At 45.1% G+C, this 18484-nt stretch overlaps 5 protein-coding genes and 1 long non-coding RNA gene across 7 annotated transcripts in view; 3 read left to right on the forward strand and 3 right to left on the reverse strand.

Moving 5' to 3' along the window:
- The window catches only part of LOC110408742 (histone H2A-IV-like), a 76740-nt gene that overhangs the window by 51047 nt on the left and 7209 nt on the right, over positions 1 to 18484 (forward strand). The window lies entirely within an intron of this gene.
- The window catches only part of LOC110387629 (histone H4), a 20394-nt gene extending 1910 nt beyond the window's left edge, over positions 1 to 18484 (forward strand). The window contains exon 2 of the mRNA XM_021376000.1: positions 18426 to 18484. Coding sequence (XP_021231675.1) covers positions 18426 to 18476 — 51 coding nt within the window. The 3' untranslated portion in view covers positions 18477 to 18484. The remainder of the gene's footprint in view (positions 1 to 18425) is intronic.
- LOC110387000 (histone H3) overlaps positions 3172 to 18484 on the reverse strand; it is a 19201-nt gene continuing 3888 nt past the window's right edge. Inside the window, exon 2 of one of the 2 annotated variants that reach the window (XM_021374709.1) lies at positions 3172 to 3843. In XM_021374709.1, the coding sequence (XP_021230384.1) occupies positions 3462 to 3843 (382 nt within the window). In that variant the 3' untranslated portion in view covers positions 3172 to 3461. The remainder of the gene's footprint in view (positions 3844 to 18484) is intronic. The other variant, XM_021374793.1, reaches the window with a different exon arrangement.
- Positions 5084 to 5882, reverse strand: LOC110387530 (histone H4). The gene has a single exon (XM_021375745.1). The coding sequence runs from the start codon at positions 5842 to 5844 to the stop codon at positions 5533 to 5535; it is 312 nt and encodes a 103-aa protein (XP_021231420.1). The 5' UTR covers positions 5845 to 5882; the 3' UTR covers positions 5084 to 5532.
- Positions 10074 to 18110, forward strand: LOC110387705. The gene is made up of 3 exons (XR_002432666.1): positions 10074 to 11559; positions 13485 to 13696; positions 16035 to 18110. It is a non-coding gene; the product is annotated as an uncharacterized LOC110387705 (long non-coding RNA).
- Positions 11612 to 12359, reverse strand: LOC110408364 (histone H1.03). The gene has a single exon (XM_021417031.1). The coding sequence runs from the start codon at positions 12333 to 12335 to the stop codon at positions 11661 to 11663; it is 675 nt and encodes a 224-aa protein (XP_021272706.1). The 5' UTR covers positions 12336 to 12359; the 3' UTR covers positions 11612 to 11660.

The raw sequence follows: 18484 nt of genomic DNA on the forward strand, positions 1-18484 counted from the left end.
CTGCGCTTCCAGAGCTCGGCCGTCATGGCGCTGCAGGAGGCCAGCGAGGCCTACCTGGTGGGGCTCTTCGAGGACACCAACCTGTGCGCCATCCACGCCAAGCGCGTCACCATCATGCCCAAGGACATCCAGCTCGCCCGCCGCATCCGCGGGGAGCGCGCCTGAGGCCGCTGCCTTTTCTACTCCTTCATCCCTGCACCCTAAAGGCTCTTTTAAGAGCCACCACATTGCCACATAAGAGGGCTGTGACACTGTCTTCATAGTTGCATACTTGTGTTATGTCATCTTGAGCATCATTTAAGGTATTGTAAAATTTTGGAACTCCTTTATTAGTACTAGTACTCATTTTTGTCGTGTTCCTCACCATTATTCCTACAGATGGCTGCTGAAAATTGGGTAGAAAGTGTTTGTAAACGGTTTTTAAGAGCAAGGAGTGAGTGTAATAAAAGAATATGCTGCTGTCTGTGTAAACGTTATTTACACAGTAGATCTATAGGGAATATGCTTTTTTTTGTTTGTGTGCAAACAGTATTAAGCGCTTTTTAGTTCGGGCTTGGAAACATCTGTTGTGAAAATATCGGAATGAGAGCTATGCTGTATGGTAGGTTAAAGTAACTTTCCGTAGTTCTTTTATTTCACCACGGACCGGCCCTCTGTGTAGCTCTAATGTCCACTGCAGGGGTTTGTACTTTTAAGGAACATGGTAGGTATGATTTGAGTTCGTGTGCCAAAGAGCAAATTTACAGTAATTTGTATCAATGTTTTCCTTATAAGTGTGCTTACTTGTTACTTATGCTGGGATACAATCTAAGACTTTTAACACTTCAGTAGATATCTAAGTGAATAAAGCAAAATCACTAATGAAGTAAGGCTGGTGTTAGGGATAAGTAGGATATTCAAACAATTTAAATTGCTATTTATTTTCTCAGTTGTCTTTGCCTGGTTCATTACATGAAGATTGAATAAATCCTGCCGAAGTATCTTTCAGTGGGCGGATTGGAAAACAACTAGAGAAATCCGTGGATGTTCCTGGGAAGAGCCGTGTTCTCTCCCCACCCCCTCTCTCCCCTCTCTTGCAAACGGGGAAGGCTGGCGCAGGGTTCTGTGGCTTTTGTTCGAGACCGAAGGGGGGAGGGGCGGGGGGAAGCGGCTGCCGCGCTGCGGTGGATTCGTAAGGGAGGGGGGATCTGCAGGGAATATGGTATTGAGAACTCAGGATGGGTTCTGCATTGGATGCTAAAAAGGCTGGGACAGAAGAGGAATACAAGTAGGAAGTCAAGATCAATATTTACTAGAATTTAGTTTCTTCCTGAGGCTTTTGTAGGCAGAAGATTGCAGCTGCTGTTTGACTCACTTTCGTTTCTCACTGTATTGTGCTCAGTCCTGCAAACTCAGCCATTTAATATCTCAGAGAAGTCACCTTTTCTGTCCCTTCACGAAGTATTTGGATTCCCATAGCTTTTGTTCTTAGGGCATCTTTGCCTTTGGTAACGCAGTGTGGCCTATCCCACATGCTACTGTAAATGTTATCATCCACGCTGGTCTCAAATGAGAATTTAGTTACATGAGGATGGCTTCTAGGGAGCCCTGCAATAAGACTTGAGGAGTGTGTTCCAGAAATAATACATGGGAGATAAAAAGAGGCTGGGGACAGGACATATTCATAGCATAACTGTAGATAGAAAACAGAAAGAAACTGGAAAATGGCTATGCCTGGTTGTGCAAGTCAGACATGGGGATGTAGCACATACATACAGAAAAACATGTATCCACATGGATACGTGTACATGTGCATATATGTATGTATGCATTTCCTTTACTCAGTATCCATTAACCTCTTTCTCTTTCCCAGTTCCCTATGCCCCAGCACCACATGGATTAATTACGGTCTGGCTCTGCTCTCCGTGGATCCAATGGTGCTACATGGGATGATCAAGTTGAAGAATTGATTTTCTCTTGTTACACATTAACACCTGCAGAATAAGGGATGAAAATCTAATAATTGGAAACTGCTTCTGTTGGAGTAACATACAGATTGTGTCTGTAAGTGTAATTTTAAAGGATTAGATATGCATCTGACTATAAGACTATGGACAATAGGCTACGTCATTTTTGTTGTTCAATGTTAGGAACAGATTCTTCTCTTAGCTGAAATTGCTTTGTAGCTAGGTACCACTTTGAGGTTAGCAAAGGTTAAAATGTTTGAAAACACAGAGCTGTTAGTTAGTGATGGGGGGGGGGGGGGGGGGGGGAAAGGGGGTCGCAATGTGAACAAAGAGCACATTGCTGGACAGACACTGCTGCCTGTGCGTGGTGCAGGCCCAGGCACCACATGGAGCTCTCCCTGGCAATCCATGGAATCCAATCCCAAAAGTGGACGTGGAAATTATTCATCATGTACGTATATATGTGTGTATACAATCTATTTGAAATAGAAAATCAAAACATAGCTCATCTGTCCATTACAGACAACACAGCTGTTGTACTCAACACTTGGTGACACTGGCTCTGTATTTCCATTGCAATCTGATTTCAAAACAAGGGCACACAGATCTTATATTTTGAAGAGCTTCATGGAACAGGGTGGAGTAAGAAGGAACAAATTGCTGCTCCCTCAGGGATACGGGCTACACTGCATGCAGTGCAACTTGCTGTCTTCTTTTCTCATCCCTTGGAATGCTGCCCCTGACAGATACAACAAGCAGGTCTAAGGGAAAATACAAATATCACCGAGAAACTTCTGATGGCAACAGGTGACCGCTCTAGAATCTCATAGCGCTCCTTACCTGTCTTCAGTACTCTCATACCCCATGTACAGAGCATGCACTTCCACAGTCATGGGAAAAGATGGGAAAGTATTTCCCAAGTATATGGGAGAATTCCTCTTACTCCCTGTTATGAGTGTGAGGCCTAATTTTCACCTTACATAGAATCTTGTTAGAATGGTGCCCCTGTGTAATAATGAAGATTCAAGCAAAGGCCCTTGTACTGAAGACATTCATAACTGAGAAAGCTGCACTTACCCTGATATATAATCCTCAAATTCTAGCTGCAGGAACCTGATTGCTCAGCACTGTCTCAGCCCCTATATGGGTACATATCCTCTGATTACTATGCAGACAAGTGAAAGATCAAGCACAAATATATATACACCGATTACTTGGCAAAATATACAGTTTACACCCAGACTTTTATAAAACTTGTACTAAAAAACTTTACCTCTTCAAAATAGTCAGGAGAAATGTGAACTATGTTTTTATGTAGATATTGCAGTGCAAGAACAGCATCAGGAGCTGCAAAATAAATAATCGTTTGTAAAATGAAAAGTTACATCTCAAACACTGCTGGAGAGTAGTGCTTCAGCTCCTCTAATTGTGCATGGAGTGGCTCTTAAAAGAGCCTTTGGGTCTGTGCGGGCTGCCTCGGTCTCTGCCGGAAGAGAAGGGGGATGGGCAGCAGCCTCAGGCGCGCTCCCCGCGGATGCGGCGGGCGAGCTGGATGTCCTTGGGCATGATGGTGACGCGCTTGGCATGGATGGCGCACAGGTTGGTGTCCTCGAAGAGCCCCACCAGGTAGGCCTCGCTGGCCTCCTGCAGCGCCATGACGGCCGAGCTCTGGAAGCGCAGGTCGGTCTTGAAGTCCTGCGCGATCTCGCGCACCAGGCGCTGGAAGGGCAGCTTGCGGATCAGCAGCTCCGTGGACTTCTGGTAGCGGCGGATCTCGCGCAGCGCCACCGTGCCGGGCCGGTAGCGGTGCGGCTTCTTGACGCCGCCCGTGGCCGGCGCGCTCTTGCGGGCCGCCTTGGTGGCCAGCTGCTTGCGGGGCGCCTTCCCGCCCGTCGACTTACGCGCCGTCTGCTTCGTGCGGGCCATCGCGGAAAACCAACACCCTCTTCTCTGAAAACGGAGAGCCTGAAAGCTGCCGCCTAACGCGGGCTTTTATAGAGCTTCCTCATCTCTGATTGGACGGCTGAAAGCCTCCTCCTGATTGGATCCCTTGATAATCCTGGTCTGCGCCTTAGCAAGATAGAATTGCGACTGCCGGTATCCCCTCTAAATCTCGGCTCCCTCGGTGCACGACTCAGACACGGGGCCTGTTTGTGACGCTGTGGTCACATCCCGTCTTCCCCTCCGGTTTCCCCTCTACCCGAATTCCTGACAGTTTAAAAGCCGTGTGCAGGCTGGAATTCATGAGAAGTTATTGAATCAGCAAATTATTTTTATAGTTTACATTTTCTCCCCTCTCCTCTTCTTCTTCTTCTTTTTTTAATTTTTTTTTTAATATGATTAATACAGAATAACGAGAAGGAAAAAAAAAAGGCTATGCAGATCTCCTTATCTCCTCACAGAAACAGGCACATTGTCCCCACTGCCTCAAAGAAAATATCTCCCAGTTCCTCTCAACAAGCAGAGACAAACTGTGCAACGTAATTCAGTGGCTGTGATGAGTGCCTTGCAAACGGTAGCAAAGATAAGTCTTGACTGCTATTTGTCTCACATTATTTTTTACAAAGAAATGGTGATCACAGCCATCAAGTACAATGAGTTTGAGAATGCTCAGAGAAGCAGTGTACTGGAGCCATGAGGAGAATCTGACAGCCGTGTAACTGACCCTGCTCTATCTGTACTGGGGAGCACTGAAGCTGTGAGAAAGCTGGAAGTGACTGTGAGCATTTACTGACAATTGTTCGCGAGCAGAATATGGTTACAGATTTTTTTTTATATTAAACTGGAAAAAAGCCCACCGTTTTTCCTGTTACTTCCCTTTAATCTTTGTGATGAAAGGAGCAAAACAACAGCACTTCCTGGACAACATAGCGGGAAAGAATTATGTGACAGAATCCTTTCAACAGGTCTTCTTTCGTTGTCTGGAGTTAGTTTTTCTTACAACATGCTAGCAACGTGGCTTTCATACGTATTTTACTTCCATAAAGAAATCTATTAAATATCTACTCGTTAAGCAGTTGGAAAAAGAAAAAACTCACTTATTCACGGTTATCGTGAATAAACAATTCATTTAGGATTGTCATCAGAAATAAAATACTTGCATTGGTTCCGCTTCCATGTTTTCCGTGTAATGCATCATTTATTCCTCCCATACGCTGATCCTCCCCAAATGTTGATCTACACTCAGTTAAAGGAAGAATTTATAGATCAAGTACAGTATAATTGATTAATATTATAGATTGTACTGAGCTCTGAGACCTGGAAGCAGTAACAAAATCAATTTGTTTTGATAATAATATACTTTATTAGCAGGGTGCTCAATATTTACTGGGGAATTTAAGGAGTAATCAAACTCCTTTTAGACAGCATAGGTAACTTCACTATTGATAGTAGAGCGCAAAGCATTAACAGATAATTACCAGAAACACTTGAGAAATAGTAACACAATTCAATGAAATTAAGTAACAGTAGCTTCAGGAGGTGGTCTTCCAGCGAAAAGACAGTGTCACAGCTCCTTTGCAGTGTAAGTGGGCGGCTCTGAAAAGAGCCTTTGGGTTGCTGAGAAGGAGTGGGAAGCGAAGGGAGTTTAACCGCCGAAGCCGTAGAGGGTGCGTCCCTGGCGCTTGAGCGCGTAGACCACGTCCATGGCCGTGACCGTCTTCCTCTTGGCGTGCTCGGTGTAGGTGACGGCGTCGCGGATGACGTTCTCCAGGAAGACCTTGAGCACGCCGCGCGTCTCCTCGTAGATGAGCCCCGAGATGCGCTTGACGCCGCCGCGCCGCGCCAGGCGGCGGATGGCCGGCTTGGTGATGCCCTGGATGTTGTCGCGCAGCACCTTGCGGTGGCGCTTGGCGCCGCCCTTGCCGAGCCCCTTCCCGCCCTTGCCTCTGCCAGACATCGCTGCTCCGCGAGTTGGGAAGAAAAGTGGGGGGACTGGCGGGGCGCGGCGATATTTGTAGTGCGGGAGCCGACCTGACTGGGGACTGCAAAGGAAGGGGCGGGGCTTGGGGTACTTCCCTCGTTGTCTGCCTTCTGTTGGTTCAACCCCGTCCCGCTTGCGCTAAAATTGCGTTTTCGTGTGAGTTTTCTTTCCTGGAGCACAGCCTTTTCTGTTACGTTTGAGCTGATGATCTGGCTTTATTATTATTACTGTTTTTATTATTAGTTTTGTTTTTAAAACTTTGTTCAATTAGAACTAAAACCTTGATCTTGTAATGGTTTCCTGGTTACTGTATCTCTGAAATTTCTCCTTCAGTTCTTTATATATCTATACATGTTATTTTGAAATACAGGTCTGTAGTTCATACTACATTTTCACGTGTTTCTTTAATTATCCAATAGCATTTATTCCCACATATGGTTGTAATGTTTTCAATAGCTGCTCCTAAGTGTTTTTTACAGGAGCTTCTTTCAGCAAAATCTATCCAATAGCATTTATGAGAAATGATTTCCTCTTCCTTGAATTGCTTTACAGTCTCCACTTCCTTCATTTTCTGAACTTTTGCTCGAGAAGAACGTAACAGAAACAGTATATTAATCGAGAGAATTTAATCCTTATCTGCTGTCATTTTGTGTGTGTGTATGTAAATGTGTTGTTTGCACGAATATACAGTACTTTATATTCTTATGGTATTGTAAACACCAATGTGGCTATTTTTTTCAGAGAGATTGAACAATTTAATTCCCAAGAAGGAAAGTGTTTTTGTCCCTTAAGGGAAGGTGTAGACGTCTTCTTTTGATCTTCTCTGGGGTGGAAAATATTCTGTTGCAAACAAGAAACTGTTCAACAAAGATCATGGCAACAGACATCGAGTATTTTGCTTAGGAGCTGAAAATGATTAGAAAAGGTGAAAAACGTTTCCACGATTGAGTGTTTGCTGCCCTCTCCTGGACGTTGCTTTACTCCTCTCCCTTTCGAGCCCAGCGACTTTATGCAATTTTATTTATTTATTTATTTTGTATAAAGATACAGTGTACATTAATGCGTGATCAATATCCATTTTTTGCCCTTCAGCTTCACACTTCCCTCCCTCCTTCAGTGCCCCCAATTTCTCTTACTCCACAGCTTTTGTGCCAGCTTATTGGACAAATTTTAAGGCCTGAAACGAAAACCTTCTGCCACACTAGGCGGAATATGGTGAGTACCTGAGTTAAAGAACTGACAGACATATCAGGATTATCTTTCAACACAAAGACTTATTGTTTCTTGTGGTCCTGTTGTGTTTGCAGCCTGGCACATGCTGGCTGGCTGGCTGTGACAAGCCAGGGGTCCATTCCTGGGCTGCTGCACCCTGACCCTCAGCTTCTGCCAGTAAATACCTGGGGGACACAAATGAAGCTGGGGAAATGGAGGTCCCACTTGTTGAGAATTCAAATAAAAATAACAAGTTTAATAGAACAAAACCGATTTATGAAGAGAACATGCTTTGTTAGCTTGTGACAGCAGGGGAATGCCCTTTCCTGTCATCTCTTCTCAAGGTGTGTGTGTATTTTCTTATCTGGTCTTTCATACTTCTCTCTGATCCTGGCAACTGTAGCACAATAAATATCACTGAGAAAACACTTTGGGATTTTGGAAAGTTTGGTTCTACGCAAGATTCTAATTATTGCTATTCCAGCAGTTTTTTATTGCTGTTCCAAACCCATTGTACAAAAGTGTCCATCAGTAGTTACTGCGTTATTACTGTAATAAAATCATTCTGTTGAGTAATTTTACTTCAACAGAGTTTTCACCAGGCTACTGAGTCTGTACTGCTGATCAGAGACCTTCATCACTCTCAGATTCCTTTGCTGCTATTTTCTTTCTTCATTTTCTACTTCCAGTCCTGAAACATCACAGACTTTTGATACCGCTATCCAGATAGTAAGTAAATATTTGAAATAAACAGTTGACCCCATGGAAAAGACAATAAATGAAAACAGATTTTCATTTTAATTCAGACATTTGAACCCATTTTTGACCTTATTCCTAACTTTTGAGCAGCTTAGTTAGTATTTAAAACTAGAAAGGGGAATGCTTGTGTTTTCAGTCTCAGCCTGGCTGCTCACTGATCAGGGGCCTGTCTTTGCTGCCTGCTGTTTATTATAAACCATCTCCTCTTCGGCCACCAGTGACTCAGCTCACAATGGGAAACAGCTGCACAGAATCAATCTGATTCCAATCCAGTTCCTAGGTCAGAATTATTCACAAAAGGCAAACTGTGCTTTGTGCTTGAGATCCTAAAGCTCTGTGTGGCATCATACTAGTGTTCCAGGCAGAGATATTCATGTTGCTTGGAGTCTGTAGCACAAGGAAGTGTCCATGCAGTGTGGGCATTCTAGAAATCCAAGAAACTGTGGTACCTTCCATTCATCTCAGAACAGGCATCATTAATCTGAGCACTTTACAAATATGGAAAAGACTTGTCCAAAATATAGCCTATATAAAGTCTTTAAAAAAACATAGTTGGTATTTCATGGCAACAGAGATGTCCTGACCTAAAATCAAGTCTTGCTGGAATCCTATTCCAGCATCCCTGAATGTGGTAGTAACCACCTGGGGAACTTTCTGCTCATTGGTTCTCAGACGAGGACACAACTGAAAGACAGAGATAAGGACATGATGGGCAAGGAAACGTTCAGTGAGGCAAAGTTTCCCAAGGACTGGAAACTAGGCAGGTCGTCAGCATTCCAAGAAAACAAAACAAAAAAAAAAAATCTGTTTTTCCCTCTATTATGAATTTTGATTTTTCTTTTTTTTTTTGCCAATGCGTAAGCCTTTTTTCAGCCTGCCCTGAATAGTTTGATCCTCAGGATCAGACTGGGCCAGGATCTGAGCACCTTGATCGAGTTGTAGGTGTCCCTGTTCATTGCAGGGGATTTGGATCAGGTGACCTTTAAGGGTTCTTTCCAACTTGATGGGTTCTATGATCTTAGCACACAGCTCATCCTGTCACATACAGAGCTGAGCTCATCTCTTTTCCTGCTTTCCCCAGTGTCACAAAACATCATAACATGGTTAAGAAAAGAAACGAATGCCCAGATGTCCAATAAAGGTGTCATACAACACAGTGAGATTTGTCTCATCTCCACTGCAATCATAAACAACAAAATCAAACCTTCACTTGACAGTTTACAGTTGGATAGTTGAACCATATCAGGAGAATTGCATCACCTAATTTTGTATTAGGAAATCAGCTTGTCTTATGTCCAGAAAAGGGAACTGCTTATGTAGCCAGTGTGGACTGCTGAAGTTGATGTGAGGCCCTGAGATTCACACAATGATCCAGCTCCGTGGCAAGGACTTAATGGTTTAAGAGGACCTATTTTTGAGGGAGTTGTGCAGCACTTCTTCCTGTAGGTAAGAGAGACCGGCAGCCCCACAGCAGCAGTGCACAGGCTAAGGGAAGAAGAGTGACAAAAATTGTTTTGGGGTACCGGTTGAAGCTGCAGTGGTGCAATTGCCACAAACACATCACGTTGGTGCAGGCATGCTCATTTTTCTCAGGTCACTCTTGCTCTTTGCTACTGCACTCCCTGTTTCCCATTGGGGAAAGAAAAAAAACACACAACAATTTTCAGGAAGTATTCACGCTATTCTGTCCAGCTCAGCTTTACACAACGTAACAGAATAAGTATTTTCTTCTTTGAATTAAGTCATGATTTTATGATTTATATTGCTGCAGAATGAGCTGAAGCAAAAGTTCTCAGTTCCATCCCTTTTACACACAATTTAACAGATTATTATAGTTATATCTAATGTTATCATCATGATATAACATGAATAACATGATTATCATCATGTTATCATCATATAGTTATATCATGTTATCATATCTAATGTTACCCCCATCCACTGCTGCCTGTACAGCTGATCAACTCAGTGTTCCTGCATAGCCACACAATTCCTTTTTTTGTGGTGCAGAACTCTTAGATTATTTGGCAGCTGCCTCCATCTAAGAACTGTGAAGTCCATTTAGCTGAATCCACAGCTGCATACTCTTTTCCTCTAAAGCTATTTTAGACTGGTACTATTGTACTCAGGCCAGTGCTCTATCACCAGCGGTGTTTGGTAACTCCCTAATCTTCTAAAACGTATCTAATGCAAAGATATCTGAGTTGGATAAACGCTTGAACTGAATTTTGTTAAAAATCAGTAATAATTTGATGCTTCCCCTTCTAGTTCCCAGTTTTCCTGAGGAAACTCCCTAATCCATCTCCTGGGCAAACAGGGGTGGTAAATGACAGTGCACCAACACAGAACTGCTGCCATTTAGCTCAACTCATCTCCTAGGCCAAAATATTTACTTCAGGGCAATCCTCAATTCAGTTAGCAGGGAGTGTAATGCTGTTTCTCATGCATCCTACTGCAACTGCTTGTTTTTTTCCTTGCCTTTTCAGGCTCTGATCGAAGGTAATAAACTGACCATTAGCACTACGTTTGCCACAGCACCTGTTTGAATGAACCCAGCCAAAATCCACTCCTTTTTGACCGGGTGTAGAGAGATGGAAAATTGCAGCTGGCCCAGTCTCACTGGGTCAGTGCGAGCAGATGAGTAAAACCCTTTAAATATTAGTAGGTGCAACAGCAAGCACCCTTAACTTATGGTAACTATGAGCCTGTCAGTCACAGCTCCACCTCGACCTCTGTATCTCAGCTCAGGACTTGGAGCAGTCAGTGAATGGTGAGCCAGCCCAAGAAGTTCATGGGAAAAATAAAACTAAGAGATGTGCGTGCAGGTTTGTGTGTTATGTAGATTTTACATCTGTAAAATCTGGTCTAACAATTTCTCCTCTAAACTGCACGGCCCTACTGTTGGTTAATCACTTCGGATATGTGGGCTAATGAGCTAAGGTCAACCCTTTTTACTGAGAGCTGAGCAGATAATTCTGCGAAATTGCTCCCTCACGCTACCGCTGAGGAAACAGTGATCCGGTGTTACGCAATAGAAGCAATGAAGCAAAGCAGCCGTCCCGTTCCTTTCCTTCTCCCCCCTCAAGCCCCCAGGCACAGCTGAACGCAGGGAACACACCAAGGGCGGTGGGGGAAGGATGCGGTCGATCCGCCTGCAGAGGGGTGAGGCTGGGGCTAGGCAGGGGTGCTCCGCGCCCCACAAAATCCTACTGAGCCCGGAGCCACCCTCATGCGGACCCCGGCTGAAAAACGGCAGCCGGACAAGGACCGAGCCCTTGCGGCTCTAAGGGCAAAAGCTTAGGCACCGAAGCGATGCGGAGAGCTGCAGAAACTTGAATTCCCGCCCATCGGAATAGAGACGGAGAGTCTATGCAGCTCGGAAACCCCGCGCACTCCAGCAGCCCGCGAGCCGCAGCCAATGCACGCGCTGCGCGGGCTTTTCGAAATCCGCAGCGAACGGGAGAGCAAAGAGCGCGCCCACTGCGGCGCAGCGCAGCGCCGGGTCGGTGAGCGCTGCCGGACCCCCCCAGAGCCTCTGGGCTCACACCGGTTTCGTGCGGCCGCCGTGGGGCTTCTCACAGCGCGCCGGCTCGGACGTGCTGCAGAGCTGCCGCGGTGTCAGCTGCCCGGGATCTGGGGAGAACAGAGAGGGGGCGATCTGCATCGCGACCTGAGCGCAGCGCTGAAAAAGCGAACCTCCATCTGCACGCACAAAGAACCGTAAGAAACAGCGTTTCAGCTCTTTTTGGGAAACTCTGGGTGGCTCTTAAAAGAGCCGTTGGGTTTATCTGCAAAGCAGACGGGAGGTTTTTTCAGGATATTTACTTTTTCTTGGGGGCTGCCTTCTTCGCCTTGGCTGCCTTGGGTTTGGCCGCCTTGGGCTTGGCAGCTTTGGGCTTCACTGCCTTAGCCTTGGCTGGGCTCTTGGTGGCCACTGCCTTTTTGGGCTTGGCAGCCTTGGTCGCCTTCTTGGGGCTCTTGGTTGCCTTCTTAGTGGCAGCAGCTGCCGGCTTCTTGGCTTTCTTAGGGCTTTTCTTCACTGCCACCGCCTTCTTGGGCTTCTTGGCAGCAGCCGCCGGCTTCCTGGCTGCAGCCTTCTTGGGCTTGGCCGCGGGCGCCTTCTTCTTGGGAGCCTTCTCCTTTCCCTCGCCCGGCTTCTTGCTGAGACGGAACGAGCCAGAGGCGCCGGTGCCCTTGGTCTGCACCAGGGTGCCCTTGCTGACGAGGCTCTTGAGCCCCAGCTTGATGCGGCTGTTACTTTTTTCCACGTCGTAGCCGCCGGCGGCCAGCGCCTTCTTGAGCGCGGCGAGGGAGAGCCCCTTGCGCTCCTTGGAGGCGGACACGGCCTTGGTGATCAGCTCGGTGACGCTGGGGCCCGCGGGCTTGCGGGCTTTGGCGCCGCCAGCCGCCTTCTTCGGCTTCTTGGCGGGGGCCGCCTTGGCCGGGGCCGGAGCGGCGGCGACATCGGGAGCAGCAACGGGAGCGGTCTCTGCCATGGCGCCTCCTGTGGAGCTCCGCGAACAATGGCACGGCCGCCGCCGCCGCCCCCTTTATAGCAGCGCCGCGCGCGCTGATTGGTTCGCCCCGCCGCCGTCCGCCGCTCCACTTGTGTTTCTTGTCGGTCCAAAAAGCGCCTTTTCCGCCCGAAATTGACCGCCCGCGCACCCGTTTCCTTACTGGGAGCTGAGGGGGCGTGTGTGCTGCAAGTTGGAAGAGTTACCCGTTAGAATGAGGAGAAATAAGGGAAAAGAGATCCGAGAAACTACGCTGCGCGGAGCCGTGGTGACCCTGGCAGAGAGAAACATTCTATTTATCTTCTAAATTAAAAGTATCCCTTTGGCTAAATCCACATAGCCCGCATGAAACCGTGTACTTTAGAAGCTCCTCTCAAGATTAGGGCAAATAGCGCAGCGGCTTCAGTGTCTGATCTCAGTGTAAACGAGTACGAAAGCCGAGCAAGTAACACAGCCCAGCCCCGCGGCACTGGCTCGGCTCCCGCTCCCCTCCACGACCACGGCGTCCCACCCATCGCCGGCTCAGCCCGCTGCTGCTCTCACGGTGCCGGCAGGCAAAGGTTGTCGGTCTGGCAGCGCCGTGAAAGTCGACGTCTCTTTAAGTCTGTTTTGGTGTTGCGAGGGAGCAAAGCACGGACGAGCCTCTCACTGGGGGCTGATGTGCCTGTTAGTGCACTGTCAATGCATCCTGAAGAGGCTGCTTTGTCAGGAGACACCGTAGTGCAGTGCATCCTCTTTTGATCTTAAAACCTAGACGTCTTCGTATCGCGATTTATTAAAATTCGTTGTGAAATAGAATCTGGAGTGTAATGAAAATTTGAACTGAACAGTGACTTAAAGCCCTGAGTCCTGTCCTTGGAGGGTACGATCGGAATAATTTATTATCCAAGTGGATTTCTCTGTTCCAATGTACAAATGTTGACATGTAAGTGTAGTTCTTTGATAACAGCATCCAGTGCTTTGCTATTTCACTCTTTTTAGAAGAAAGATTGGAACTCACACCATTTCAAGAGGTTCCCTTCCCCAGCTAGCTTCATATTAAAAAAAAATTAAAAAAAAATTGACAAATTCTCAGTTTCCACCTTCAGATTCTCCCCTCCCTTTTCAATGGCGTGCTGCTTTCTTTTTCAGTGCTTACCCTTGACCAGCCTGACTGTGATAACATTGTTGCACATACTGGACACAAGGGCATCATTAGCTGCTCATAAATGGTGGAGTTGATACATTCAGGGCTTCAAGAAATGGTAACAGAGTGAAAGGAACGAGGTTGCAGCACGGTGTTCCAGCAGCCTGGGAAAACATACACACAGTTGGCTCCGAGAAACGTCATGCCCTTTTGTTCTGTAAGTGTGTTTAGCTGAAAATGTACATCTCTGAGAAATAACACGAACTACATCTCATCAGTAGCTCCTGGTAAATGACGCATGCAAATATCAAATGACCTCTCTGGATATTTTTAAATAAATTTGTGGTTTTTTTCCACAGTCACCCCCGAGTCAAAAAGTGAAAGTTCTACATCAAACTGTGGATCTGAACTGTTCCAGTAGTTTAACAATATTCATTTTTATTCTCTGGAGGTTAAATGAGGAAAGATGCATGGTTATGTGAGGTATCCCCAAGAGTGCAGTTTGGCCTGCAAGATGATGGTAACTATGTGTTTTGGCTGTGATAACAAGCGTGACAGAAATGCTAATACAAGGTAGTAGGACTGCCTATTGTATGAAAACAAAAACTGGAAAGCAGTTTTTATTCTGATTTTATCTGATTTTATATTTCTTAAAGTGCAGAGAATTGAGGCCCTTACTGGATGGGACTGAAGAATGACTCATAAGAAGTGCTGACAGTGAGGAAAAGGTTAGGTCTAACTTAGTAGTGGAGACCCCATTGTAATAACAAATGCATGTAGGTTGCTCAGAAAGTAATGCCTCCTATTTAGTTCTGTAGAAACTAGAACAGACACAAAGAGCACAGTAACACTATTTCATACTGTTCTGGTTTCAACGGAAGGAGTGCTAATAGCACACCAGTGTTTTAGACACTGCTGAGTGATGGAAAACCTGGGCTAGGCCACTTGTTTGGGAAGAGCTGCTGCCTTTATTGTGGGGCAGCAGGGAATGGGGTGGCACCAGGACAGCTGGCCTGAATTAGGGACACCACGCAGTACACTGTAAAGCAGTGAGGAGTTGGAGGAAGGAGCAGCAGCTGCTGCTTGGGTGTCCAGTCCAGTCTAGTCTAGTCTGTCCATCCGCCAGGGTTTGAGAGCTTGTGTTGCTGATGGGGGACTGGTCAGCAGGCAGTTGTGCTGTTGTTGTTCATGAGTCAGCAGGTGGTGAGTGACTGCATTTATCATTCCATTTTTGTTTCCGTTTTTCTCTTCTTAGTAAATAACTTTCATCTCAGCCCATGAGTTCTCTTTTGTTCCTAATTCTCTCTCCCATCCCACTCGAGAGAGGCTGAGGGGAGTGAGTGAAAGGCTGTGCAGTTTTGAGCTGCCTGCCAGGTCAAACCACAACAGCTCACATATCATATCTGAGAATTTTCCTATTTTTTAACATAATCACCACCATCAACTATACATTTCCACCAGTGTTGAACAAGAGCTTATATGCCATGCCCATAAAAATCTGTACCAGTGGAGGTGACCCATAGTTGCAGCCTTCTTGTCAGACTAGTCCTCTGCTGCCATCTGTCACACGGCAACAAAATGTAATGGAATAATGGTGGGGAGGTTCATCCTCTACCACCATCCCACCATCTGCCTCTGACATCATGGGCCAGCATAATGAAACAGAAAGCTTTATTTTGGGAGCAGCCCCACAGGTCTCAAGTCCTCCCAGGGACAGTGGAACCAAGATTTATATCTCTACTGTGTGTTACCATTTTTATATATCTGTTTTTTTCCCTCTTTCTTTCTCTATTTCTGTCTGTCAGTTCTCTGGCCTTGTATAGCAAGGAAAATCAGATTTATGTTCTGCCTTTTATGTTTCAGAAGCAGAGGAAAGGTATAATTGGGCTCAGATTCCTGGGATTGGAAACAGGATATTCATTTTTTACTTTCATTGTCATGACAATTTCTGAAGTTACTTGGAAACTGGAACACGTTTAGAGGTTTGAATCAGAGGTCTCAAAATCATCAGTGAGAGTATGAGATTACCCCCATCCACCGTGTTAGGAGTTTATGATAAGATGACTGGGTATATCAAGCTATGGGTTATCTGTTGGAGAAAACACTATGAGCTCTGCTACAAAGTTGGTCAAATCAAAGGCAGACCAAAAAAAGAAAGAAAAAAAAATAGTGCTTAGTGTTGTAGAAACTCATGGGTCATTTTCCTCCCTCTGGTTCTTCACTCAATTATATTTTGCATTTGAATATTCAAGTATAATATGATGCAACTTTCCAAGTATTCTAAGGGTATTTTAATTTCTCAGCCACTGTAGGTTGCAATTTAAAATTTCAGCCACTGAAAGATATAATCCAAAACAAAGAACGTGTGTTAACATAGGAACTTAGGATAGCCACAGTAGGAATTCTTCCCAAGGCTTTGATCCACTATTTCAACATATCCAACAGGCAAATGTTGTTTATGATCGTTCAATTTTCCTTCCTTTCCCATGTAGTATAAAAAAGTGTCAATGGAAATTCAGAAATAATTTATGAAAATATTATTACTTTCCTTCCAGGAGCAAGAACAGTTTCTGATAAAGATCTAACGGCTGCGGCTGAAGCAGGCTCTGTCACACAAGACTGGAAATGAAAAGAAGGAACAACATACACTTAACATACAGTATAGATCTAAGAATAAGCTTGAAATAATTGTTTTTCAGTTCTCAGTTTCCCAAAGATGATTGAAGAATGAGGTGAGAAAGAGCACTTTTCTAAACATCAGATCAGAGCTCCATTCAGAACTGTAGGTTTAGGGCATGAGTGGGGCCTTCTTGTCCACAAGCAGCTAGCAATTATTGCCCTTTGGAAACTCCAGTTATGATGCAAGCAGTAAAGTTTAGGTATAGCAATGAGGGAAGCTAAGGATACTTGGGAAACTCCTAAAACAATTTGCAATGCCTCTTCTTTTCCTAGAAGTGACAAAAATACTATATGGAGTTCCCCAACACAACTGGTAACAGTAAACCTAATACCTATTACGGTATAATTGGCCAAACTTTTTTACTGCCTACTTCAGCCCACACTGGTGATCTAAGTGTTTATGCACTATGCACTAAAAGCATGTCTCTCTGGTTCAAAGCTCCTTGCTTTAGTTTTAACATTTAATAAATGAACTAATTGTAATATACAAACTGATGAAGACTTTTCTATGACATTAACATAGAATGTCAATAAGTTCTTCTGCTAAAATGTAGAGACAGAAATTCCTCCTTTGGTTCTAGAAGCATCTCTTGTTCTTCAGCACTACCACTGATGGCCATTAACTGATCGTTTGTGTAAAAGAAAACCGTTCACTTAAAACCTAGTGGTAACAACTATGGTATCTGAACAGTGGAATAAGGTAAAGCAGTCAGGAGAGTTTCTACCCTGGCTTTGTAGCTTAGAATTCATGAGTTAACTCCCAAGATTTAGGAGATGGTCTGTCCCAGCAATTTCAAGTAGATACCTTGTTTCCTAAGGGTCTGAGTATTTGAAAGAGTTCTGGAGCACAGAAAGGACCAAAGGCCAGTTCTTGTGAAATCTTTTCTACTTTTGTTGTCACTGAGAGTTACATTCTGACATTCGGTTTACAGCTGACAACAACATTCCACGTCTTTGAAGAGGGACCACACTGATGAAGTGTACAGAGACCAAATTTGTTTATGCAAGCTATACATCATAATTTCACCTCCATCTAAAAATATTTGTGCACAAATTCCCTGGACAGAAAAATAAATGACAGGTCTATGCAGTAAATTCTTCTCAATGTTTATTATTTACGAAGGAAAGAAACCAAGAAGAATATTGAGTAAACAAGTGAAAGCAGAGATAGTCTAAAAGCAGAGAAGAGAGTTATTATTAAGAAAATCTAGAACAAGTGCATCCAGAATTCACAGACACTTGAAATCATGTTTACAGTATTTGAGCCTTTAAAAATGTGTTTTTAAAAACTATCGGTTACTGATTATGCAATTTGTCATTTATTTATACATATAGTATTATTTATGAGAGCTTGGGGCATACGTAGGCCTAACTGAATATTAAAAATTCAAAGGTAAGGAAGTCATACTGTTCCTAAGGTTCAGTAAACTAAACATGTATTAGGCTCCTTAGATAATATATCATCACCTTCAGTGTCTGTGCACAGTGCCCACCATCAAAAGAACAAGACATGAAGAGTTTAAGGACTTGGTGCTATTCTAAAAGGAAGAAGAATTAAGGGAAACTCCCTACAATCTGGCACCAGTTTCAGAAAAAAAATCCTTAAGTTGGAACTACATGGTAATTTATACAAAGTTGTTGATATATGAATAGGGAAAACATTGTGATTCATGGAGAGCAAGGAATTAATAACCGAAGCAGTCAATAAAACAATGAAGAGCAATAGTAAAAAAAAATAAAAATGCAATGCATTCTTCAGGTAGCGTACTTTCCACCGAAAAAGTTATGAGAGAAACGGAATGTAACGAAGAAAATGAAACGCTAAGCGGACGGGAGAAGAGAAACAGCCAAGAGAAAGCCCCGCCCACCGGAGAGGAGGAGGCAGTGCCGCTCCCGCCCTGGCCTGGGGACACGCCCCTGTCCCCAATCAGGTCGGACTCCACACAATAACACCGAGGCGCGCAGCCGTCGCTCCGCATTGGTGTGGGAGCACTGAGGCGGTGATCATGTCTGGCAGAGGCAAGGGCGGGAAGGGGCTCGGCAAAGGGGGCGCTAAGCGCCACCGCAAGGTGCTGCGCGACAACATCCAGGGCATCACCAAGCCGGCCATCCGCCGCCTGGCGCGGCGCGGCGGCGTCAAGCGCATCTCGGGGCTCATCTACGAGGAGACGCGCGGCGTGCTCAAGGTCTTCCTGGAGAACGTCATCCGCGACGCCGTCACCTACACCGAACACGCCAAGAGGAAGACGGTCACGGCCATGGACGTGGTCTACGCGCTCAAGCGCCAGGGACGCACCCTCTACGGCTTCGGCGGTTAAACTCCTCT

Source organism: Numida meleagris, chromosome 1 (assembly GCF_002078875.1).
Source record: "Numida meleagris isolate 19003 breed g44 Domestic line chromosome 1, NumMel1.0, whole genome shotgun sequence".
NCBI lineage: Eukaryota > Metazoa > Chordata > Aves > Galliformes > Numididae > Numida > Numida meleagris.

Excerpts from the sequence above, each read along its gene's own strand:
- LOC110408364 (XM_021417031.1), bottom strand. The coding sequence starts at position 12,335 with ATGGCAGAGACCGCTCCCGTTGCTGCTCCCGATGTCGCCGCCGCTCCG.
- LOC110387530 (XM_021375745.1), bottom strand. The coding sequence starts at position 5,844 with ATGTCTGGCAGAGGCAAGGGCGGGAAGGGGCTCGGCAAGGGCGGCGCC.